The sequence below is a fragment of the Anolis sagrei genome, chromosome 1 (assembly GCF_037176765.1).
Source record: "Anolis sagrei isolate rAnoSag1 chromosome 1, rAnoSag1.mat, whole genome shotgun sequence".
NCBI lineage: Eukaryota > Metazoa > Chordata > Lepidosauria > Squamata > Dactyloidae > Anolis > Anolis sagrei.
Genome location: NC_090021.1, coordinates 145,388,126 through 145,414,127, shown reverse-complemented (window position 1 = coordinate 145,414,127; position 26,002 = coordinate 145,388,126). Strand labels below are relative to the sequence as shown.

At 39.4% G+C, this 26,002-nt stretch overlaps 1 protein-coding gene across 6 annotated transcripts in view; it reads right to left on the bottom strand.

Annotated features, from left to right (window-relative positions):
* The window catches only part of PAK5 (p21 (RAC1) activated kinase 5), a 154,958-nt gene that overhangs the window by 54,115 nt on the left and 74,841 nt on the right, over positions 1-26,002 (bottom strand). For 3 of the 6 annotated variants that reach the window (XM_060785761.2, XM_060785767.2, XM_060785754.2), the window contains exons 2-3: positions 22,085-22,166; positions 8,776-8,990 (exon numbers count right to left, since the gene is read on the bottom strand). In XM_060785761.2, the coding sequence (XP_060641744.2) occupies positions 8,776-8,990; positions 22,085-22,166 (297 nt within the window). The remainder of the gene's footprint in view (positions 1-8,775; positions 8,991-22,084; positions 22,167-26,002) is intronic. The other 3 variants (XM_060785775.2, XM_060785781.2, XM_060785784.2) reach the window with 1 other exon arrangement.

Below are 26,002 nucleotides of genomic sequence, written 5' to 3'. Positions count from 1 at the left end.
CTTTTTTTTGCTCAAGCGCAAGGTTTGAATTAAAATAGCCAATATTTTACTTGCAATTATAGCTCATGTTCTAGCCTGGAAATTCAAGATAGGAGTATCATTTCTATTGAACTCCCACCATGAAATAGAGTCCAGACACAGAAAATGGATAAAAAGGGTCACATTTCTAAATTTTCCATACTCTTAACTTAGCTGAACCAATATGGTGTTGTTAATTGAATCTTGGATGAGGATTCTGGAAGACCAGAGTCTGAATTGCAATTCAGTTACAGAAAGCTAATGGGTGACCTTGGCCAAGTCATGCTCTTAGTCCTAAAGGAAGTTTCTCTGAATAATAAATTTGCCAAAAAAAAGGTGGGGATAGGATCAGAGTAGACTTAAAATTACATAACAAAACTAATGCCAGTTCTACCCTTTCCCACCAGGGAGAAATAATGTTGCAAATAAAAGAGAGAAATTGCTGACAGAGTTGTTTGAGTAGCCAGGTATGCAGGGAAGATAGGATAATGAATTCTGCTCCTACCCAATGTACATGGCAAGTTATCCCTTACTGGACGATAAAATGTTCTAAATGTCCACTAGAGAGCAGCAAAATGTAATGATTCTACTCTCTTCCATTGAATCCTACTCATTGCAAATAACTACAGGCTTAGTCAACAGATTCAACAGCTTCTTAGATCATGACACTTTTGTTCAGATGCACCAATATCTCCTTTCCTTAAAAGTATCAGTAAAGGGGATTCTTAGTTATTTTCTAACCTACATGTACTGGATCTTGCTAATAGTAGTTCTGGACTGCATTTTTCATATTTTGGGACTTACCCCTCCTTTTTTGTTTTTCATGCTACTGTTGATAAGTAGACAACCCTCTTTTGATCTCTTACTGGGATGAAAATGTATGTAGTAATCAACAGTTCTGATTGCTCATCTGTCTTTTATCTTGAGATGTTGAGACACCCATTCTTGTTCAAAATGAGAAAATATGAACATCGTTGCCATAAAGTTCACTAATCCAGAGTGACCATTACATTGGGAATTTATTTCCCAAAGCCACTATTCCACAACAGTTGCATGATCACTAATAGTGGCTGCATACTGGCAAGAGAACGCCATTCATGCACTGGCAATTTATTGATCCATAGTCCCACACTCGAATTTCTGTATACCCTCATAACGCTGCCTTTCTGCATTTTGCTGCACTATAATTTTTATTCACTTAAAAATAATGTTGCTGTTGTAGCTATGATTAATAAAAATGCCAAATACTACTGATTTTTTTAAAATTACCCACTTGGGAATAGTGGGGGGAGAGAGGGAGAATTCGTGTCCCTTGTGTTACTATACTGGTATGCCGGCACAGAAGCAGAACAACCTCATTTTGTGGGAATGTTGCAGGATCTGCAGCTATTGATGGCTTTGCTTGTCAATAGCAAGGGATAAGATAATCAAGGAGAGGGGGCATACTGGTAGCAGGATATATGGCATCAGTTGATCGGTGATGGTCCTATTTCAATGGCTTCTGCATGTGATTTTTTTTTGTCGTGTCAAGAGCGAATTGAGAAACTGCAAGTCGCTTCTGGTGTGAGAGAATTGGCCATCTGCAAGGATGTTGCCCAGGGGATGCCCGGATGTTTTGATGTTTTATCATCCTTGTGGGAGGCTTCTCTCAAGTCCCCATATGAGGAGTTGGAGCTGATAGAGGGAGCTCATCCACGCTCTCCCCGGATTTGAACTTGCAACCTGTTGTCTTCAGTCCTGCCAGCACAGGGGTTTAACCCACTGCATGTGATAGTCCTTAGATTTAACTCCAAACTTCCTTATCTCCCCTATTTCTCAAAAGTAACTAAAATAGTTGCCTTTAGATTCCTGAAATCTCATCCAGGTAGGTGAGCTATTTTAGTTATCCAAGGTCATGTTTTCTTTCATGATTCACACAGCACTAGATCTACGAAGTTGACATTGCCTGATATTGTTAGCTGAAGAGATGTAAAAGTAGATCCCTGAGTTTTAGTCATCACACATGTGCAGGGTTTGTCCTCTTTTGGGCAAAAATATGTGTATGGATGAAAATGTTCCAGTGAACTTACTGCACTTGTACTGGTTCCTCTTCCCACTCTCTTGAATGAAGAAAAGGATGATGGCTACTCAAAAAAGTTTTTTTTTTTACTCTGGGTGTTTGGGTATGAGGGAATCCACTCCGTACTACATCACACAGGATGTTGACATAGGAGTCAACATAGGAGTCTCCTGCAATAGACTGAATTTTCACTGATGTTGAAAATGTCCCAAATGTCCTTTCTGCCCAGATGGGGGCTCAAACCACCCTCATGTGACAAAACATTGACTTATGTTGCAAGCATTATAATGCCTTTCAGCTTATCATCACAAAAAAGACAGCAGCCTAAGTAACAATATGAGCCAACACTTCAACCATGCTATATCCATCCTTCATTATTAAATGAGAACATGCTGCCATGATTAGGAAATATTTACAAACTTACAGTAATGCAGCAAAATCGTAATTTTCACCTCATTAAACAGTAATATAACTCAGTTGTGCGCAAATTATTGCAAAAAATGGAATTTATGACAAGTAAGTAATTATTTACAAATTTGCGTAGATACTAATGTATGCTGGTCTATGACCGTAATAAAGATTTGTTTGTGTATACATCAAGGGCAAGTTTTGGATTTACATTTATGGGTTCTGATATGATCCATGGATAACTCAAGAACCATTCTGCAGAGAGGAGAAAGTTGCAGGACTGTTTAGGGGGGCTGCTATTTTATACCCAAGCATCCCAAAAGCCCAGAAGCAATATCCTGACAGAGAGAGAAGAGATGGGTTTGTGCTACATTTAGTTTAACCCTGGACAGACGAAAGTCTTGTTTTTCTGCACTCAACTTAGAGAAACAAACGCTTCCTTTTTTATAAGAGTGAGGGTACAATACTTAGAATGACCTATGGATAAGTCAACCCAGGGTTTTTTTAAATTGAGTTTTGAGCTATAGTTCTGGACTGTATACCACAACAATTTCTTATTTGAGAAGATACTATGTCATGCCCCATTAAGAACCTCTTTTTTCAAAAGAAAGAAAGAAAGAAAAGGAAAAGGTGGGATGTGCTTGCAGAAGCAATACAAAAATGCATTTTATGCAAAATTAATATTCTTAATTTTCAAGATACACTTTTGCACAACAGTTCTTTGCAAAAGATTTCACAACCAAATTCTCCCAAATGTGAAAGTTCATTGATAAATGGACTGAAACCCTTGTTTATCTTTCCCAGCCAAGAGAAAACATCAAAATGGTTAGCTCTCAAAGCAACAATGAAAAATGTCTAGATTTAATCCCAGTGCTGCAATGGCACAACAGGTTAAAACTGCTGAGCTGCAGAACTTGCTAACTGGAAAGTTGGCAGTTTGACTGCACGAGATGGGATGAGCTCCCACTGTTAGCCCCAGTTTCTACCAACCTAGCAGCTCAAACCCATTCAAATCTGAGTAGATTAGTAGGTACCACCTCAGTGGGAAGATAACGGCACTCCATGCAGTCATGGCACATGACCTAGGAGATGTCTATGGACAACGCAGGCTCTCCAGCTTAGAAATGGAGATGAGCACCACCCCCAGAACTGGAGATGTAATGGGAAGCATTTACCTTTATCTGGTATCTGTATTTCATTGTTTTTAGGCATTTAATGTTTGCCTTTGTGTCTGTACATGCTGAATTCCGCCCTGAGCCCCTCAGGGAGATAGGGCAGAATACAAATAAATAATAATAATAATAATAATAATAATAATAATTATTATTATTATTATCTGCAACTAGCTACGTCCCAGCTTGGCTCAGCATCACCTACAATATGCTGCATATTTAGTAATGCTGGCCACAGTCAAGATGTAATAACAGAATAATTCATCTTCTCCATACCTCTGCATTGCGTTCAAAATACAGAATTTCAGAGGTATTGTGTTTGTGTGTGTATCAAGAAACAGGGATAATCCAGTCAAGGCTGAATAACCTTTCCGTTCTGCAAATGAGTAATAGTTACAGGCTTGGGAAGTTTGCTTGGACTTAAAGCACCCTCAATAAATGGAATTACTACCCTTTGCTATTTAATTTTCTACATGTTTGAATTGAAAATGTAACTAGCATTCATTCAGAATGGAAGAAGAGAAAAATGGAAGCAGAACTGAAGTTCAATTTCAAGGTACACATGAATTTATTGTCTTTAAACCCTACAGCTTACTAACAATTTGGTGAGAATGGAAAACAGTGCACATAGATTTCTGCTTGAAGTATATTTTATCAGAAATGGCTTGTTAAAAATAACTGTTAAGAATATTGATTTGAAAGGATAAACTGATTCATGGGAAATGAGCTTTGAAAGGGCATGAGGAATTATCTGTTTTCTTGTTGCTGGAGGGGACAGTGGCAGTTTGAAGTCAACAAGATTGTTTATGCATCACGTTATCCTCTGCTACAGGGGACGATGGCTGTTTGTGTATTCCTGAGACTACCTCCCATAGTCTCCAAAAGCTGCCCACGGAGGAAATACTCTTTAGGTAAGAAAACCATTTATGGAAGGGTGTGTTTTGTTTTTTAAGCCAAGCTTTTTGGAGGCTGATTTTAACAAAACAAAACAAAACAGAAACTTTTATGGAGTAAGACTTTAATTGGGATTAATTGGGATTAATTATGTGGTTATTCAATGCCACCATAATCTTGATTTTTTGTTTTGTTTTTAACTATGTATTTAGAGATCCAGGAACAGATTTGCTTCATTGCAACTCCACCCACATAGGACATTTACTTCTTTAGTTATGTCCACTTTCTTAATTTATTTCTTTTAAATTACTTTATCTCTTTTATTACCTATTTCCCAGATATCAGAATCAAGATAATGGACCGAAATAAGCATAAATATTTCAAATAACAATGCTACCCTCTAATGTATACATAAATACTACATAATAAACTGGTGACCATAATCTATGTGAGTTGCATTTCAGCATAAGGGCCAAAAAAGCAAGCGCATGACCAGATACTGTAGTGGCTTAAGCAGCCCGAATCCCAGACTGGCACTAGTATGAGGGTCCTTTTACACTGCCATATAAAATCCAGATTATCTGTTTTGAATTTGATTATATGGCAGTATAGACTCATATAATCCAGTTCAAAGAAGATCATGTGGATTCGGGCCCCGCCTATCTCCACAATTGCATCTCCTTCTATGAACCGGCATGAGCTCTAAGATCTTCTGGGGAGGCCCTCCTCTCGGTCCCACTACCGTCTCAAGCGTGGTTGGTGGGGATGAGAGAGAGGGCCTTCTCAGTGGTGGCACCCCATCTCTGGAACACTCTTCCAAGGGAAATAAGACAGGCCCCATCCCTCCCCTCCATTCGTAAGAGCTTGAAGACCTGGTGGTTTCAACAAGCCTTTGAAAATGACCAGTTCTAACTCAGCCCTACACGTTGGTGAATATGGCCTTATTCTTCCTACCAATTACCCAGATCATTTCCTCTAATTGGCCCTGGAATGAACAGTCACAGACCCGTACCTAATATTATTGTTGTCTGCCATAGCATTGCACTTAATGCCCGGGCTCCCTAGAATTTTTGGGCTTGCACAAATCTTGTCCTGGCCTTTTAAATTGCCTTGAACAGGCAGGATTACTATTAATATATGTGTGTTACGGCGACAATTTTTATGCTTATATTTTGTTTTGTTAATCTTATGATTATGTTGTTTTTTACCTTGTATGTTTTGTGATGTTACCTGGGAACTGTTCTGAGTCCCCTCGGGGAGATGGAGCGGTATATAAATAAAGATTATTATTATTATTATTATTATTATTATTATTATTATTATTATTATATGGTAGTATAGAAAGGGCCATATAGAGAATATGTAAGGCTAGGAAAGAGTACTGATTGAAACCTTGGTGAGCCATTTGTACCTGTGAAAATTAAAAATGTGAAACTAAATGATCAGCTTCCTGAATTTCAAGGCATACAAACATTAAAACTGAATTTCATTGTCAAAGAACTTCACAGTGTCAAAATATGCCAATGAGCACAACCACAGAGAAGCTCTAAATCAGGTTGTGAGGAATGTGTAGCTCTCCAGAAATTACAGCAGTTTGTATAATCCCTACCCAAGATATCCCATGACTGTGGCTTAGCAACATCCCTGGAGTCAACTGTTCCCATACCAGCTCTGGAATTGTGGCTTCTTTTCTGAGATACCTAAGGCAATGCCTATTGTAATATAACTGTAGGATCAAGCAAAAGAAGGGGAATCGTAATAAACCCATTTAGATCTTTAAAAGCTAACATGAAGTACCTTGAGATAGCCCTGGAAAGAAAGACATATGCACACACACTTCTACTAGTTGTAACAGAATTAGACCGGGCTAATGATCTGACTCAGGAAGTTACAATTCTACCATATTCCAACTATCAACACACACATATGGAAGCACAGACAACAAACATCTCATAATCAAATGTGTTTCCTTTTTCTTAGTGCCTTTCTTGGCCATTTCACTGCACTTGACTCATTGCTAAATTGTCCCTGCTCTTCTATCTTAAATGACCATGAATAACCTTTTGTAAATTTAAAGTCTATATAAGCAACCCCTCACTGAACCCAGAAAACATCTGTGTCTGCATGAATACTTCCTGCCTTTTAAGCATTATCAATTCCAGAGAGTGAAAGTTAATTAATTAAACCCAGTCCAAGGGCCATTGTGCAAAACAGCCATGGCAGAAAAGCCTCTTTTAATCCCCTAAAATACAATTCAGGGTAATCTACTAGATCAGGGCTTCTCAAACTTTTTCTACTCATGACCCCCTTTTGCTCAAGAAATAGGTATAAAAAGTACTGATAATATATCAACAATTGCAAGGCTTGGCAAACAGGCTGATTTTCCTTTTTGTGGAGCACAGCTGAAGCATTTTCTGCAGAGTCCACTGTAAATGAGGCACATGGTTGCTAACAGGTTTGGGTGGTGCTCAGAAGACTTTTACTGTTGTCAATTTTTTCATGACCCCAACATTGAGTTATATTGGGGGTTGGGGCCCACAGTTTAGGAAGCAGTGTTCTAGATCTTTTGTAGCAATCACAAGTTGGAAAAAGTACTCAGAGTACCATATGGTGTTGTCAGGATTTTTTTTGTCACATCAGCCACACAGTAAGCCCAGAATTATGACATTCCCTCTTCTTAGAAGCATCTACAGTGTATTGGCAGTGTAATGGCTGGAGAATATCCACTGCGTCCATGTGGTTGTAGCCACCATGTGCTTAAGCTACCAACAGGATATTTTAGTAGATCCTGGTGACCTCTTTCTAGGTTCTGCAGTCACTCCAATACATACTAACAGAGACTTTCAATGTTCAAGAACACCTCAAAATAAAACAGTACACATATGGAAAACATAAGTAAAACAGTTTCTTAAAGGAACACAGTAATATGCTAGCATTTCAGAAGCATCTCCATTTTTAAAATACTGATCCCATTTAGTTGTTATTGCTGTTGCTGGTGCCACCTAAATAAGCCTGTCTGAGAATTTAGGGCATGCAATGTTAATTCCTGCAGGGAAGACAAGCTTTATAACCTATATAATGTGATGCTGCTTTGGTAGAGACAGAGATTTTATGGTGGCAGAAAAGATACTCTCAGACATACTCAAGGAATTGCCTTGGTGTTTGTGTATAGCCTTGACAGGTGTCAAAGGATTCCTCTGTAGTTTAACAGCTTTATGTATGTGAAGATCTATTTCAGGCTTTTCAGAAAAGGGTGCTTTAAAATTATCATTTTGGGTGTCAAAAAGAAATTCTTATTATTCTGAGAATATTGTCAACAGCAACGTATGTATTTAGGCATGAATGAAAATGGCTCCCTTTCAACAGTAGCCACATCCACAGTTGGTGAACTGAAGAGGGATTTTGGAGTCCCTTATAGGAGCAGAAAAACATTGCAACATTGTACTCCAACTAAGGACCTTATCACACTGAGTTCCTAATGCGGGTGACAGCAGGGGAATTTGTCAGGTGGCATGGTGAATTTGAGGGGTAGCTGGGGAAACCATTCCCGCCTGGCTTCTCCCTGCACTCGACCCTTTTGTAGGCTATGAGAACATGGGTAGCCACCCCTGTTCTTCTCACGGTTCCATCCTAGGATGCATACAGGATGGAGCTCAGTTGGAAATAGCCCTGTCTCATGTGAAGGGCTCTGTCATGCTCATCCTGGAAGCTTCGTAGGATGGAGCCAGAAGTATATGTGATGAGGACATAGATCTGAAAGGCATAAGAAATGGGAAACAAATGCCTGCACATTTTTGCCACTACAATCCCTAGATTGCCTAATGTAGTAACAACATCCATACTTTGATTTAAAACAAGACATATAGGAGTGCACATACCAAATTACAAGATGTAAGTTCTTCTATATGACCAATCAACAGAGTATGAGCTCTACGTGCCTCCTTTTCATGCAAAAGTGCCAGGTGTTATTGGAGGCTGCACTGCTAGTAGGGGAGAGTCATGCATGAATGTTCTGGGAAAGGGTCAGTCCCCTCTAAATGACATATTATTTAGTCAAACTGTTGTGAACCTTTTTCTTCTGTATGAGTTTGGTTTCTCATTCTCACAGTTTTTCAAAGTTTTTCTCTACAGTAGATTTTTAATTGGGAATGTTAGAAATTACAGATGAGCCATAAATCACAGCAAGGGGAAAACTGAAGCCAAGAGCAAAAACTGAAGCACTACCTTCATAGGAGCAAGCTGGATGGGCGTGATGCATGAAGGATCCACCATAGGCTTTGGCCTATTTGCTGTGTCTGCGAGTAAACTATGCCACTGTTGAGGCAGTCCTGTGAATTTTTGTTCTCTGTGATCAAATCCAGTGTGCACCCTGTGTTCAAAATTCGAAGGGCCAGAAATTTCTATCTTTTTCTTCTTCTTTCCAAACATGGTGGAAAAACCTGGAGAAGGGAAAAAATATCAGCATTAAGACATAATATGTTACTAAAACACACGTCATGGATAGCAAAGGCACTGAAAAGACTTCATGCATCCGATTAAGCGGACTCTTGTCCAAAAAGATTTATACTATATTATTAATTAAGATAGTTGTGGACATCTTCCACAGATATTGAGAATATTTTTTGCTCAGAATCAATAAATTAAAAAGGAAACAACAAATCATCACTTTTTGAGCTTTCCAGAGAAGATGATTGAGGATAATTGTGGGGGAAAGGGAGTTGGAGCTTAAAAGGGAGCTTTACAAATTCACATTCTGCTTACAACAGGTTTAAGGTGTCACAAGATTATTTGTTGAGAAATCCTCATTCTAGTACTTATAGCACTATGATTCCACTTTAACTGTTGTGCCTGCACCCTAAGAAATCATGACGATATAGTTTGGAAGAGCTCTGTGGATGAGGATTCAGCACCTTCCTAAACTCCAATTCTCAGGATTCTGTAGGACGTTGCCATGACAGTTAAAACAGAATCATAGTGTTAAATTTTGTAAGCTGCAAGCGCCCCCAATTATAGAGAGTTAGGCTGTTCAATTCCAATAAAGGATTTAAAAGTATGAGTTTTCCAATGAGATTTGTTTAATATAGGGATTCCCAAAATTGCTGTTGCTAGTTGAAAAGTATATCTCATCTATTGCAGAATTATCCCACTCATCATTCTGTTAGCAGGGCCAATGGCCAGAGATGAAAAGAGATCTACAACTTTCTTCAGCAAGGCCGAACAGGACATATGGTTACAATCTGTGCTTGATGGGGTTACACTCCCCCTGAAGGTGCACACTGAAGGGTTACACTCCCCCTGAAGGTGCAGGTTCACAGCTTGGGAGTGATCCTGGACTCATAGCTGAGCCTGGAACCCCAGGTTTTGGCGGTGGCCAGGGGAGCTTTTGCACAGTTAAAACTTTCACGCCAGCTGCACCCATACCTTGGGAAGCCTGACTTGGCCACTGTGGTCCACACTCTGGTTACATCCCAAATAGACTACTGCAATGCACTCTACGTGGGGTTGCCTCTGAAGATGGTTCAGAAGCTCCAACTAGTCCAATGCTCAGCAGCCAGGTTGCTCACGGGAGCGGGGTACAAGGAGCGCACAGCCCCTGTTAAACCAGCTCCACTGGCTGCCAATTAACTTCTGAGCAAATTCAAAGTGCTGGTTTTAACCTACAAAACCCTACATGGCTCAGGCCTGGTTTACCTGTCCGAATGTATCTTCCCCTATAAACCATCAAGGACTTTAAGATCTTCTGGAGAGGCCCTGCTCTCGGTCCTACCAACTTTGCAGGCACGTTTGGTCGGGATGAGAGACAAGGCCTTTTCTGTGGTGCCCCCCCCCCGCTATGGAACTCTCTTCCTGGCGAGATTAGGTCTGCCCCCTCTCTCCTGTCATTCAGGAAGCAGCTAAAATCCTGGCTTTGGAGCCAGGCATTTGCAGATTGACAGATGATTTGATATAGGCTAAGAGTTATTTGGCCACAGCATTTTGGACTAAGTTGGATGTTGTTTTTAACATGGTGAATTGTTTTATATGTATTTTAGAACTTATTTATTATATGTTGTTTTATGACATTATTTATTGTATAGCACTGAATTTGGCTGTTAGCCGTTCTGAGTCCCTCCACGGAGATAGAGAAGAAAGGGATACAAAGGTTCTAAATAAATACACTGCTTCATCTCCCTTTATGGCATGGAGCCCTTCACACAACGTAAAGGGACTTCTGGCTTCATGGCGAAAAGGGAGGTGAAGCAGTGCCTGTTGCCACCGCAGCAACATGGCTTCCCATGTTGTCTTCTCTTCAATGGGGGAATCCGGGTGGCAACGCTTTCCCCCATGGGATGAGAGAGAAGGTAACGTGGACAGTGCAGGGCAAATCCTTGGGCCTTTATGATAAGGACCTTTGTCTAACAGAGATGAAAAGAATATTGGGGTTTCAAGATTTTGTTGAAATTTAATGCTGAGAGTAACTGCAAAAGAAAACATACTTTGTCTCAGAAGTAATATTTGCAAGCTCCATCTATGTTTAGTACATATTTTTGAAAATGAGGAAGGTCAAAATATACAGGTTTAAAAATATGCACAGACACAGGCAAATGCATATAGAAAATGAGAATGCATTCCCATGCCAGAAGTAGAAAAAACACTGCTTGAAAATGTTTATAAGGAAAGGATTGGATGCAAATAAAGGATAATTCAGAGAGACAGAAAGAAATTTGGACTGAGAGCTGTTCACACCCTCAATGAACACTGAGAGACCCCAGTTTGAGAACTGCTATTTCAGATGAGAGGACAAGATCACAATTCAGAGGCAAATTGCATGTTTTGTGTGCAGACAGTATAGCATGCTCCCATCAACACTTCTTCACCAATCTCTTAGAAACATTGGCCCAAAACCAACAGAAGAGATCTGTGACTGGATCTCTTAGCATTTTTATAAAAACACATCTTGGAACATTTGACAGCAGGCAAAACGGGCTTTGAGTTCGCACTGCTAAGAGACTTTCCCCCCTTATTTGATCCTCAATCCCCATGCTCAAAGCTTCTTTTAAGATCAAATAGAAAAATAAGGTGGGGCCCAACCATGTTTAATGAGCTCAAAGAAAGACAACTGGCATAAAACTAGCCCCCATCTGTAGAAATGAAAACTATTTAACTGCCCAGGTTATACAAAAGGTGACAAAAATCCTGTTGGGCAGTTACAAATATGTAAGCTGGAGTTACACACTTGCAACTGAATTCAAAGACATATCTGTGTTAGTCTGCAAAGGGATATTGTAGCACCTTGGAGGTTGAGAGAAAAGTTGGTAGCATAAGCTTTTGCAGGCTTATGTCCACTTTATCAGATACTTTTAATAAAGCACACTATATCAATCAGGAGGATGGTCTGACTCACCCTTTTGCAAGTAATTTTCAATATGAGGGGAAATTGCAAGAAGGCTCTTGCTTCTGTCTGTTGTTCCAAAGATCATTCATGAGAAGGCAAAAGCTTGTGCTACTAACTTATTTCTCTTAGCCTCAAAGGAGCTACAAGGTTCCTTTGCACACTTATGTCTATTTCATACTCACAAACCATATGTAGCACCTAGTTTAGAGGCTACAAGGGGACTGTCCAAGTCCTCTAATTCTTCCTTATCAATCAGCAGTTTCTGCGGTCTGTTTCTGTGCCAATCAGAAGGATACTCCTACCCACCCTTTTGCAAGGAATTTCCAACATGAGGGGAAATTTCAAGAAGGGTCTTGCTTTTGTCCGTTGTTCCAAAGATCATTCATGAGAAGGTCTTGGGACATCAGTCAGATTTCTGATGTAAATGTGAATAGATTCCTACCAATTGCAATATTTTCTGCCTGGCAAGTAGGGATTGAGACAGGATACACTACATAGTACCATAAGTAAGGAACTTATGAAATCATATCCTTAACAGGATTCTGGCTAATACCTTGAACAATCCGAAAAAATAGCTTTTTGCAATGCCTCTAGAACATGGCCATATAGCCCGAAAAAATCTACAACAACCCAGCTTTTTGATGACTTGGAACTACCTTTATAAGAAAGCTTCATTTTTTTTATAAAAATGCCTTCCATCAATGTATGAAGATTTGCAATCCATGTATTGCTGAATCTATGAATTTTGATTTCACCTGTCTTGTCTTTTCCACTTTTTAAAAATCATAAGTTTATTCAGTCTTGTTTAAATGGCTTTTATTACATTTGTGAAAATTTGTATGCAATTTCTATTTTTACATAAAATAGTTTTTTTTTTAGTTTATCTGATAAGCAATTTTTGCAAACACAATACTGTTTTCCCCTCATGGCATAATGATTTGCAATTATTATTTTTTTATTGACAAACACACTTTAGAGACCAAGTATACCAAAAGATATTGCAGTTGAGATACTGATTCGGAAAATCACCAATTTTGCAAAGTCCCATTAAAATATAAAATACATGAAATTTGCATCCCACCTTGAACTTGGAGTAGACTGTCCTTGTCATATTATTGCTACCATTTTGGATTGCTGTTTTTAATAGACATTCTTTAATTAAAATTTTAATAATCTATATAAATAAAATGTAATGTTCATTTGTGGGATTAACATAACTCAAAAACCACTGGGTGACACCAAATTTGGACACAATACACCGACCAGGCCAACAAGTGACCATCCCTCAAAAAAAAAAACCATAGAAGAAGAGACTTAAAAAGCCAAAAACTAAAAAAAAATACACTACAATGCATGCACATAACCACATGGCTCCCCTGACATTAAGTCCAGTCATGTCCGATTCGGAGTGGTGGTGGTGCTCATCTCCATTTCTAAGACCAAGAGCCGGCATTCTCCATAGACACCTCCAAAGTCATGTCTGCATGGAGCACCGTTATCTTCCCACCAGAGAGGTACCTATTCATCTACTCACATTTGCATGTTTTCAAATTGCTAGGTAGGCAGAATCTGGGGCTAACAGTGAGAGCTCATGCCGCTACCCAGATTCAAACCTGTGACCTTTCGGTTAGCAAGTTTAGCAGCTCAGAAGTTTAACCAACTGCACCACTGGGGGCTTCGGCATAACCATATGTGTATTTATGCATAACCACATAAATACACATATACACACACAAAACACATATACACAGACTGGGTTACAGCAACGTGTGGCGGGAATGGCCAATAATAATAATAATAATAATAATAATAATAATAATAATAATAATGATGATGATGATGATGGCAGGGTAAAAATATTTGAGGTAAATAATTATATCTTTGGAGCAAATGCCACCTTGGTTCTAGTTCCTGGTAATTGTGGGAGAAATGAGATGCCTCTTTCTTATTACACTGCCAAATGTACTACTGCTTGTGGTCTTGAAACAATTTTAATCACTCTGTTTGACGTTCTTGTTTTGTTATTCACTTGAACTGAAAATCTGTTAGAGGCCACTCATGTACAACTCCAAAGCTTTAAAAATCAAAATGCAGTGCCAGATCCTGGAAATTCCTATGACAGCTCTGCAGGTCTGCATGGGGAACTAATTCAAGAGATGGATGGGAAAATAGGAGGAAAGACAATTCTAAACAATGATGGCAAGACAAGTGGAGAAATGGGAGAGGGGCATAAAAGGCATCCAGGTTTGGCAAAGCATAGGGCTAACTTGTATAGTAACAAGGTTATAGCTACAGGGAGGGAGAAATTAGGGCTTTGACCTCCATATAAAAAAAATCATCCCAATGAAATTTTCCTTCAATCCCCAAATTTGTAGCATTGCAGAGAGCGAGGCACTGTAAACCATTTACACCTATAGCTTTTATATTAACTGCCTGAATTCCTTTGGCAATGTTTCTCCTTTTCTTTGGGTAAACACTCCAGTTTTGGGTAAACACTCCAGTTTTAAGTTACTGCAATCCTAGAAATAAAGGAAGGAATGAACATTTTGTTGCAGCTGAATTCTTATTTGGGGCAACATACTCATTTTGACCCTCATAATATTCTGATTGAAGTGACCATACTTTTTCACTTGCCAGAGGACAAAGCTGTGTTGGGGAGACTAAGTCTAATTTGTTTATACCAAGTCTAATTTGAAAGCATTAAATGAGAGCTTTGAAGTTGCCCATTAGGGCTTAACACCTGAAAAGCAGACATTACCCACCTGGTGCTCATCTACACTGTTGAATAATGCAGCTTGACACTATTTCATTGCCTTGATGCAATGCTATGGACATCTCAGAATTGAAGCTTGACAAGCACTGGTCTTCTTTGGCCGGGAAGGCTAAAGATCTTGCAAAACAGTTTATTTATTATTTATTTTGAACATTTATACCCCATCCTTCTCAACCCCGAAGGGGGACTAAGGGCAGCTTACAACTGGCAATCATTAGATACCAACAAACAAACAATCGAAGTACAAAGAAGTAACATTAAATAAACCAACATTATAAAAATACATTAAAATACTGACCATTAAGTATTAAAACACAACAAGCCTAAGTCCCCAAATCCAAATCATAATCCAGAGTTCCAGTCCAAGGACTATTTATTAACAGTTTTCACAAGTCATTGCAGTTGCTGTTTGGTTTGCTGCCCAAATGCTTGGTCCCAAAGCCAAGATTTAAGCTTTTTTTCTAAAGGAGAGGAGAGAGGGAGTCACCCTGATTTCATTGTGGAGTGCGCTCCATAGACAGGGGGCCACCACCGAGAAGGCTTTATCTCTCATCCCCGCCAATTGTGCTTGCAAGGCTGGCAGGTTTGAGAGCAGGGCCTCTCCTGATGATCGTAAACTCCGAAGTGGATCATAGAGGGAGATATGTTCAAACACCCACCATGATCCCATAGTTATATGCCATGGCAGTTAAAGTGGTGTCAAACTCCAGAAATTCTGCAGTGTACTTGCACCCCAGGCCACAGCCGCCCCACTGTGTTGAGACAACGTAATAGCAAGAAAATGGGGGAAATAAGTAGGAAATTACACCTAGAAGCCATCTTCATCAGTCATCGGCAGAGTTGAAGGTGACTGGATGATATCCTAATCATATTTTAGAGCAGGTTCCCTCATTTTCCTATCATGTGGTTGCCTCCTGCAGAATTCTTGGAAATGTAATTTAGAGTGAGATCTTTGAAATTCTCAGCTAGAGAGGTCCTCGGCTTTCCTAAACTACAACCCCCATGAATGAAAGTGGGAGCACCATTTTAAAACACTAATGTGATATCTAAACACAGTAAATAGATCCAGGAAGAGGAAAATGGTGCCAGATCTGTACCATCCAGGAAATGGTACGTAACTCATGGCAGCAACAGGGGAAAGAAACCAATTTAAAATGAACGACTCCTTGCAGCATTTTATAAACCTGCCACACATACTCACTGTATAATTACTGTAATAATGAAGTTATCCCCATATTACATTTTATTTTGCTTGGAAATATGATGCACTATTAAATCTAAAATAGAACGAGTTTCCTGTATTTCTGGGAATTCCAGAGAGAATAAGGTCTGCAATCTGAGATAACAGCAAGAAGGAAAAGCAAGGATAATGCATAACCACAGGGTTATCTTTATGTGACCATAGAAGCCGGCACCAAGGGAAGTTGTACAGTTATATATCTTCCAAGTGTGTTTTGTTGACTTCTGAAAACAACAACTACCAGTACCCACCATTGTTTTTCTAACAATGTTTTGTTTACTAGCATAGAATCATAGAATTGGAAGAGACCTCATGGGCCATTTAGTCCAACCCCCTGCCAAGAAGCAGGAAAATTGCATTCAAAGCACCCCCAACAAATGGCCATCCACAGAAGGAACCTCCACCACACTCAGGGGCAGAGAGTTCCACTGCTGAATGGCTCTCACAGTCAGGAAGTTCTTCCTCATGTTCAGATGGAATCTCCTTTCTTGTAGTTTGAAGCCATTGTTCCACATCCTAGTCTCCAGGGCAGCAGAAAAAAAAGCTTGCTCCCTCTTCCCTATGACTTACTTTCACGTAGAGGTTCCTTCTTTGAATGGCCATTTGTCGGGGGTGCTTTGAATGCAATTTTCCTGCTTCTTGGCAGGGAGTTGGACTGAATGGCCCATGAGATTTCTTCCAACTCTATGATTCTATGAAGAAGCAATACCACTGTGAATTCAGCATTTACTAAGTGCAAAGCTTGTAAAAAGCCCCTTCTTTCCCGGGCAACTAATACAAATTATCAGCGACATACTAGATCTCAAAGAAGAACATATCCCAAATGGATTCTGAGGCTAAGAGATAGAGATGTATACCAGATAAAAGATTTGATTTGAGCCTCAATTTGGATCTTTGGGAAATGGCCTTCTTTATTGTGGACTGATCCAGAACCAGCCTACTTCAACTCGGGCACTGAATTTGAAGGGATGTTTAGAAATCCAAGCATCCATGATTCCCTTTCAATCTTTTTCCTTCTTTGTCAGACTTTGATTGCAATTTGCAGTCACATCGGAACACCTTTAAAAATGTACTTCTCACAAAGTGAAGACAAATAAGCATAAGGATATTTGTGTTATATAACATTGATTTTTTATCTTAGAAAAAAAAACCTTTGCCAGCAACTAATTATTTAAAAAGAACTGGATGAAATTTGCAGTCATTCTTACTTTTCCAGAAGGCATCAAAGCTGTTATATTTCAGTTTATTTAATACAGGAATTGTTGTGTGAGAACAGCCTTTCCATAGAGAGAGAAAGAGAGAGAGTGTATGTATATGTTTATGAATGTGTGTGTGTGTGTGTATGTATTTTTCTTCATGTGAGGAGCAACTTGAGAAACTGCAAGTCACTTCTGGCATGAGAGAATTGGCCGTCTGCAAGGATGTTGCCCAGGGGACGCCCGGATGATTTAATGTTTTTATCATCCTTGTGGGAGGCTTCTTTCATGTCCCCGCATGAGGAGCTGGAGCTGATAGAAGGAGCTCATCCACCTCTCCCCAGATTCGAACCTGCGACCTGTCTGTCTTCAGTCCTGCCGGCACAGGGGTTTAACCCACTGCACCACCGGGGGCTCCTATGTATATGTATGTGTGTATATATATGTATATATGTATGTCTGTGTGTGTGTATGTATGTATTTATGTGTGTGTATGTATATATACGAATGAAATCATCTCCCTACATTTCCTCTATATGAGGCCTGCAAAACCTCTTTGGGCTGCATAGCACCTCACTTTCCAAGTAAAGGTATAATCAAGGAATAAACTATTGTGCAAATAAACCATATTTAAAAAGTGATATTTCAATTAATATCAACTAAACTTATTATGTAAGATTTTCATTATGAAATCACCTTAATGTGAAAAAATACTTTGCTAATTAACTAAATGTAAACAGTAAAAAAAACTGGAAAATGTACCACTTAACTATCATTAAATTATCATGCTAACAATGAGTATTTCAAATAATTAGAATTAGAAAATGCATACCTGGACAACACTGAGCACTTAAGCTAATTATTACAGTATTTACCCAAATCTAATGAGCTTTTTTTTGGGGGGGGGGGGCTAATTGCTTAACCAAAATTGAGATGTGCATTGGGTTTGATGCCACATTACAATTGAACACCATCAGGCTGAAGCTAACAAACTCACCAGCTTCAGCCTGATGGTGGATCAGGAGCTTTCCTTCCCAAGCCCTTTCTCCTCAGGGCGGCATACAAAAATCGGCACAATTAGATGCCGTATATGTATACATACAACACAGTTAAGAGCAATTAAATTACATCATAAATACATATAAAACATAAAAGCAACAAAACTATGTAAGTCTATAAAACCAATGTCTTCCAGTTCAATTCCTCATCCGTTATAAAGACATGGGTTAAGTATAAAAACAAGATATTTCCAGGAGTTTCTCCCTTAACCCCAATAGTTTTACTGGATTTTTTTCCAGAATACCTGAGAATTAAACTTGGGTATAAAAGTTAGTGGAAGTGGAAACTGCTCTTTCTTGGAAGGAATGGATACAAAATTCAATGGGTAAGTTTAATAAGTTTGAAGAAGAAGTTTGAGAGGCAACAGCTATATAATTGGGAAAAGGATTGGCTAGGTAAAAACCTCAGATGTAGAGAGTTGAATAAATATGAAGAATGGCTAAGTAAACTCAAAAAGCAATAAATATCAGGGAAATGATTAATTGGGAAAATATACAATGGATTAACAGGTGAAGAAATAGGGCTTAAGCCAGGCATGTAGCCGGGGGGGGGGGGCTCGGGGGGCTTCAGCCCCCCCCCCCCGAAATTTTCATGGTGGTTCGCGAAAAGACCTTATTGGTGCATTATTTAAACTGTTATGTTTATTCATATCATGATCTGATCACCATACTCAATATATCCCATATGCATGGGGGTATTGGGGTAATGATACAAAAGGTTTGCTAGGCTAGACCCTCTTTCACTCAGACTCAGCCCCCCCCCCGAAACTCAGCCCCCTCCCCGAAACCCCCCCTGAAAAAAAATTCAGCCCCCCCCCCCCCCGAATCAAAATCCTGGCTACGGGCCTGGCTGAAGCTGTTAGAAAAGGTATGGGATCTAGGGCCTCTGATGGACCTCAATTGGAAACGGGTTCTAAAGTGGCGAGTGGTCAAGAACCTATCAATAAGGTTAAAAGGAAATATGTACAAAGTCATATGGAGATGGTATCCTATACTGTTAAACAACATCAGATGGATAGTAAGCCAAGTAACCTCTGCTGGAAATGTGGCATGCACAAAGGAACATATTTTCATTTATGGTGGGAATGCCCCCAGTTGAAGAGTTTTTGGAATAATAATAATAATAATAATAATAATAATAATAATTATTCTAGGACTAAACATCACCCCAGATTCTAGGTTAGCATTACTAATGGATGTCACAAAATTGAATTTAGAAATGGAAAACCAAGAATTTGTCATTATTTCAACTCACAGTGGCAAGAATAATAATTCCAAGGAATTGGAAAATGGTAACTAATCTCACACTGGAAGATTGGTATGGGGAGATATGGAATGTAGCCTTAAATGACAAACTATCAATGGAAATGAGGGTGTTCAGGGGGAAAACAAATAGATCAGATTTTGATTTATACTGGTCAGTTTTTATTAAACATGTATTAGAGAGTGGAAAAGGAAAACGATATAACTTTGTTGGTCAGGAATTCTGGATACAACATTTGGTTAATTATTGACTCATAAATATATGGCAAAGGAAAAAATACTTGTCCAGGGCTTGGTGATGGGAGGTTATGCGTTTGTAAAATGTTCATTGTTTCGTGTTCTGTTTACACTGTAATCTGTTAATGTATGTAAATTTTAAAAAGTGATTTGTAAAAAAAGAGGCAGGGTTTCAAATAGCAATAATTACTATAGACCATTGTTGCCTTTGAAAATATATTATTCAGAAACATATATAAGCAGGGAACTAATACATTCTTACAAAAAGAAATGTTTGATACACTTCTATGCAGTGCACAGGTTTGGGCCAAGGATAAAGTACATCTATTGGAATTCATCCAAAATAATTCTTGACATTATTTTGGTGCTTCTCTCCTCAGCTAGTGAATGAGCTGTGATTCCTGTATATGTTGTGGCATATAAAATGTTTAAATTTTGACTAAAGATTCTTTTTGGAGAATCTGAGACTTTTCTTGGGATACTATGTACTAAAATAGATAACTGTTCATGGAAAGGCTCCATTCCTTCCTCAATTTTCTGAAATCCATCTTAAGGTTATAATGTGAGACTCTGTTAAAAGTTAAAGCAAGCTATTATTTATGGCCTGGCAGTTTGATTGTTCCAGTGTCTTAGCTTCAATATAGCTTCAACCTATTAAAAAAATCTTGGTTTTCCTTATATTTTACCAACATATCGCTCATTCATACACACACACACACACACACACATCTCATGAAGAGGTATGCATTCACAACAGTGCCACATAATCTGTTCTCATCAGCAGTCTTGGAAGAAAGCCATGAAAAGGAACCTTTATCTGAGATACAGCACAGTTATGATGCTCAACATGAAGTTGAACATCTGCAACACATTCTGCTACATTACAATATTTACCCAACTATTAAAGAACAATATTTGAGCCAACTGATATTTCCACACCACAAAGCACTGAATCACTGGCTCTAAATGTCTGATAAAGACCATGGCTATAAAGGCATACTTATTCATGACTTTACCCCATATTTATTTGCATCCTATCTTTTTCTCAGTCCTTGGACCATCACTGGTGATGATAAATCACCTCTCCCATGCTATTTTCATTTCATATTCACAGCATTCTTTATTATACCCCATATCCACAGGACTGGTACCTACAGTGCCATTAACCTAAGTTTAAAAAAAAGGTTCTAGGCTTTCCTAGGTCATCCAGTGCAATCCTATGGTATAGATCTGCCAGAAGCTGATCCTAAGTCATGCTGGAGGACCTAGAAATGATAGAAGATTTCTCTCCAGGAATTTTAGGTCTTCTGTGGTATGCTTCTGCCAGATGTGTTTCTTTCAATAGTGTTTGAAATTATCTGTGGTTTTGCATGCCCATGGAAAGTCCAGGAATGTACCCCCCCTCGCCACACACTGAGCCTAACTCAGTGGCATAGGCCTTCATAACATACAGTTCCTGTTCAGCATTTTCAGCATAATATTAGAGAAAAATTGCAGGGTGCTGGACACTTAAACTGCTTGGCTTCTGAAGGTTTGCATTACAACCAACCAACCACTTCCACCTAACTGGAATTTCTAGAATAATTCGACTATGCTTAATAAAAAAAATACTGCTAGGTATTATAGATGCTGCTAAAATATTGTCACTGAAGCTGTAATGGATGAAATTGTTTGGGTTATAGCAAGCATCCTGATTCTTCAAAGGTCATGCCTGTAGGTACAGAGATCGGAGGAGGACAGTAGGCAGGAGAAAAAAGAAGAACAATGCTTGAAAGCTAAATCAAACATGCAGAATCTTTAGGTTACGAATGAAATAATTTTATTTACAATCTCCCATTCATCCAGTGAGCATAAAGTGCTATACATGTCTCTCTTTCTTTCTCGTGCTTTATCATCACAACAGCAACTGCCTATGAGGTATGTCATGCTGAGAAAAAGAGCCCTGGGCCAAGTACATCCACTAATGTTCATGGCTCTATGGGAACTTGTACAAGGATCTCCAGAGCCCCAACACCCATAGCATTTAAGTGCAAAACCATGCCCCAAAGATTTTGAGGGGGTTGGAAGATCAATGGTCACATGGGACCCCTGAGGACCACATGCAGGCTATGAGCCACACAATAACCACCTCCTTTTAGGTGAGGAGCAGCATGCACAATCCCATATCTGATTTCTATCTGCAGATTTGATGACCACATAGAGAGAAAAGATGCTGCTAGGGCATGCCTGAACTCATTTTCCAGGCAAAAAACATTTTCTAAGCTATTCTTTACCCCACCCCAACCCCAATGGCTCTGTAGTCAATGTAATATGGTGAGAAGAAAACATTGACACACTTCCAAGCTATCTGAGTCTTGCCATTGTCAATGTTTCTTCTAGAGCACACAATACCTTGTTTATTGTTGAAAATGCCTTCACTGGTCACACCACAGCACAGCAGGGTGTCTCGGGATGGCTGGCCCATGAGAAACATCTAATAGAGATGCACAATGAAATAAATTCAACTGAATAAAAAGCAAAATCAAAGACAATGGGGAGTTGTATAGCAGAAATAGTAAACACTAGCAGAGGAACACTAAGGAAACACTGTTGTCATTTGGGGAACATTGGCTTTCCCTGAAAGACACTTTTGTATTCCCTGTTGTAATGCACCAACTGATATAATAGTAAACATATCCTATAAAATAAGATCCCCCCACCCCCACTCACAAATAAGACCTTCTGTCTGAGTCAGTGGTACGGCCAGACTCTAGATTGTGGCTTCCAATCTTGGGTCTACAAAAATTGTTGGACTGCAGCTCTCATCATCATCAAAATATTTACACCCTGTCCTGTTTCAAAAGATCTCAGGATGGCTTACAAGCAGCATTAAAACAAGTTGAACTGATTAGAATAACATAATTGAAATACAATAAAACACATTTAACTCTTAGTGAGTTAAAACGGATTTAGAAGATATGTACAACAGTATCTGTGATGAATAAATGTGACCCAAAGATCTTGATAAACAACCAAGTGTTAACATCAAGCCTAAATGGAACAAGTGTTGTTGCTAATCGGGTTTTCAAGAATTCCACAGTTAGAGTGCCCTGGCAGAGGCCCCTTCTACACAACCATATGATCCAGATTATCAAGAAAAATAATCCACATTATCTGCTTTTAGGCGGATTATATGAATCTACACTGCCATATAATCCAGTTCAAATCTGGATTTTATATGGCAGTGTAGGAGGGGGCTGAGAAGGCATATCAGATCATTAGTTATGCTAGCTACAACATCTGTAAAATAAGATTCAGCAATGTGTGGAGGTACAAGTTTGGGAGTCACTGCTAAAATCATTGATAATGTTTCTAGCTGGGTTTCCTGACTCTGAGGGCCCTTCCAGACAGGCCCTATATCCCAGGATCTGATCCCAGGTTTTCTGTTTATTCCAGATTATCTGGAAGTGGGGACTCATATAATCAAGTTTAAAGCACAAAATCTGGGATCAGGTCCTGGGATATAGGGTCATTCCATTATACAACCCAAATCTACACCACTAATTCACCTGACATTGGTCTCCATTGTTTACAGAAAAGCACATGGAGGAAAAGATGGCAATGCCTCCGAGTAAAGAGGGTAACCCCCCACCTCTGATTTAGGACTGAAGCTCACAGCATAACAAGCAGACCTATACTGCATCCACACCAAGCAAAATAATATCCCAGGTGAAATCCAGAGTAATGTGCTCTGGATATACCATGGGAGCACCTCAAAGTTGTTTAAAAGTCTAAATAATTGGCTAGGCTGAATTGGCACCAGTGCTCTGTTCTCTTGGTTGTTTTGAGGCAGTTGCTAAAACAGACGTGGGAAATATAACCATCTGTATGTGGGGTCCTGGACCTTTTGGTGCCCCCATCTGTTGAAGATTCGGAAGCTGCACAGCTAGAAAAATACATCTGTCATCATTGTTTCACCCTCCAAAAGCACCTTCTCAACAAAGCCTTGCTGGCAATGTCACAATGGTGAGGTCACAATGAGATGCCTATCCATGGGATCTCCAGAAACAATGTCACCAGCAAGGCTCTGTCAGGGAGCTTCTTCTGGGCTGTGAAACAGTGGTGGGTCTTTTTGACATGTGGACAGTGGATCACCCTGGAACCAGCCCAATTGATCTGTCCACACAGAGGTCACTCTAGAGGTTCTTCTTGTGACAGACTAAAGATGGGAGAAATTGCTACTGGTCATATGTCATCTGGATTGATCACAGAGGGTTTGAAATGAGTACTAGGTAAGCTCTCATCAGCCTACCTAGCACATTTGGCAGACCTATTTTCCATAGACATATCAACCTGGATTTGGACTGAAAAGAGAAATGTGGATAGGTAAATGATCTCCCAAACAAACATCCGACCACAGATAAAACTACTGTGCCCAAGAGAGCATTAAACATTGGAAATGTATCATATAAAAGATAAAACCACCAATGCTTATTAATACTTATATCACTTCTAGCAGTACAGGGAAGATGGCTCCAAACAGTGGTATTGCTAAGGTTGATGTTTCCTTGTGTGGGAACTCATGGTGTCACTTCTTTGGGCCTCCTGCAGTACCAGACCATATAAAAATAATGTAGCTAAAATAACAGAATCTTAAAGTATTTCTAGCCCTACACCTCTTGCATCCATACCTCAACTCTCCTACCAGCCTTCAGTAGCCAAGAGAGCAAAGATGATCAGCATTATCTGGCTGCTTTCCTTCCCTTCTTGTCCATCTCCCTCCCAATCCCCTTTGATGATGTTACCTGGTATGACCCACACTCTCTGCACCACTGGCTCTGAACCAAAGAAGGTTGTAAAACAGAAAAGTTTATTCTTGATGTCTCTTTGTGAGCACTCCATCCAGGAAGCCAACGTGGAAAGACAAGGCTGGACTAACCAGGCTTTTGATCAAATACAACATGGCTCTTTTTCCATTTATGAATGCAACTCTTTTTTTTTCTTCAAAGGAAGAAACGAATAATTTTATCAGTGTTCTCCTTGCTGAAGGAAAGCTTTGACAACAGTTTTTAAGGTGATTTGCAATCTGGAATTTATTCTATACAATATTTTCACATGGTTGTTTTGCACAGATAAAAGCACCTTTGGCATAGGAAAAAGCATTTTCTCTACAAAAAATATTAATGGTATATTTCAGGGAAAAAATCTGCACAAAAAAAAATCTTGTTTTCTTACTAAAGCAACCATGTGCAAATTTTGCATGGAATAAGCCCCAAACTGTAAAAAAATCTTGCCAGTCCAGGATTCTTCAAATTAGGACTCTTTGACACTCAAGAAATGTATTTTTTTATTCTTATTCAAATAGTTTTGGATATTCTTCCATCGTTATTTACCTCTTGTTTTCTACATTCTTTTATTTCTTTAAATGGCATTTAGTTAAGTGAACTATCACCTGTAGACTCAACTGGTACAGGCCAGACACAGATTTACTACCTCAGGGAAGCCTAAATCACTGCATCTTCAGCCGAATCCACATTAAAGGGATACTAGCTGTGTACACATATTAGGTGTCCTTCATAATTTGGGACTGTTCCATTATCTAGATGGAGGCCACTAGAGGGAGAAGAATACTTCATTTTATGGAGGGGGGGGGGAGTTGAAGGAGGAAAACAATTTCCCCCATTTTTGCTAGTTACCCCCCCCCCCCCCCCACTTCCCATATCATAAAGGAGGGTTGTTTCCACAATGGGGACATGGGTGGGAAAAAATAACAGGAAAACAATGGGAAATGGTTTTCCTCGTTCAACCCACTCTCCATCCCCATAAAATGGACTATCCTTCTCTCTTTAGTGCCCTCTAGTTGCCTCCACCAGGATAACGGAATGGTACCTGTAATTCATTAGATTTCTACTGCTTTTTCATCAAGGTAAATTCTTGATCAACATAGAACTAACTTTTTTCTTTCATTTCTTCAAACTAGTAAAAGGTAAAAGTTTTCCCCTGACAATAAGTTCAGTCGTGTCCGAATCTGGGGTGTGGTGCTCATCTCCATTTCTAAGCCGAAGAGCTGGTGTCAGTAGACACCTCCAAGGTCATGTGGCCAGCATGACTGCATGGATCGCTGTTACCTTTCTGCCGGAGCGGTACCTATTTATCTACTCACATTTGCATTTTTTCAAACTGCTAGGTTGACAAAAGCTGGGGCTGACAGCAGAAGCTTACGCCGCTCCCCGGATTTGAACCTGCAACCTTTTGGTCAACAAGCTCAGCAGCTCAGCGCTTTAACCCACTGCGCCACTGGGGGCTCTGAACTTCTTCAAACTATTTTGT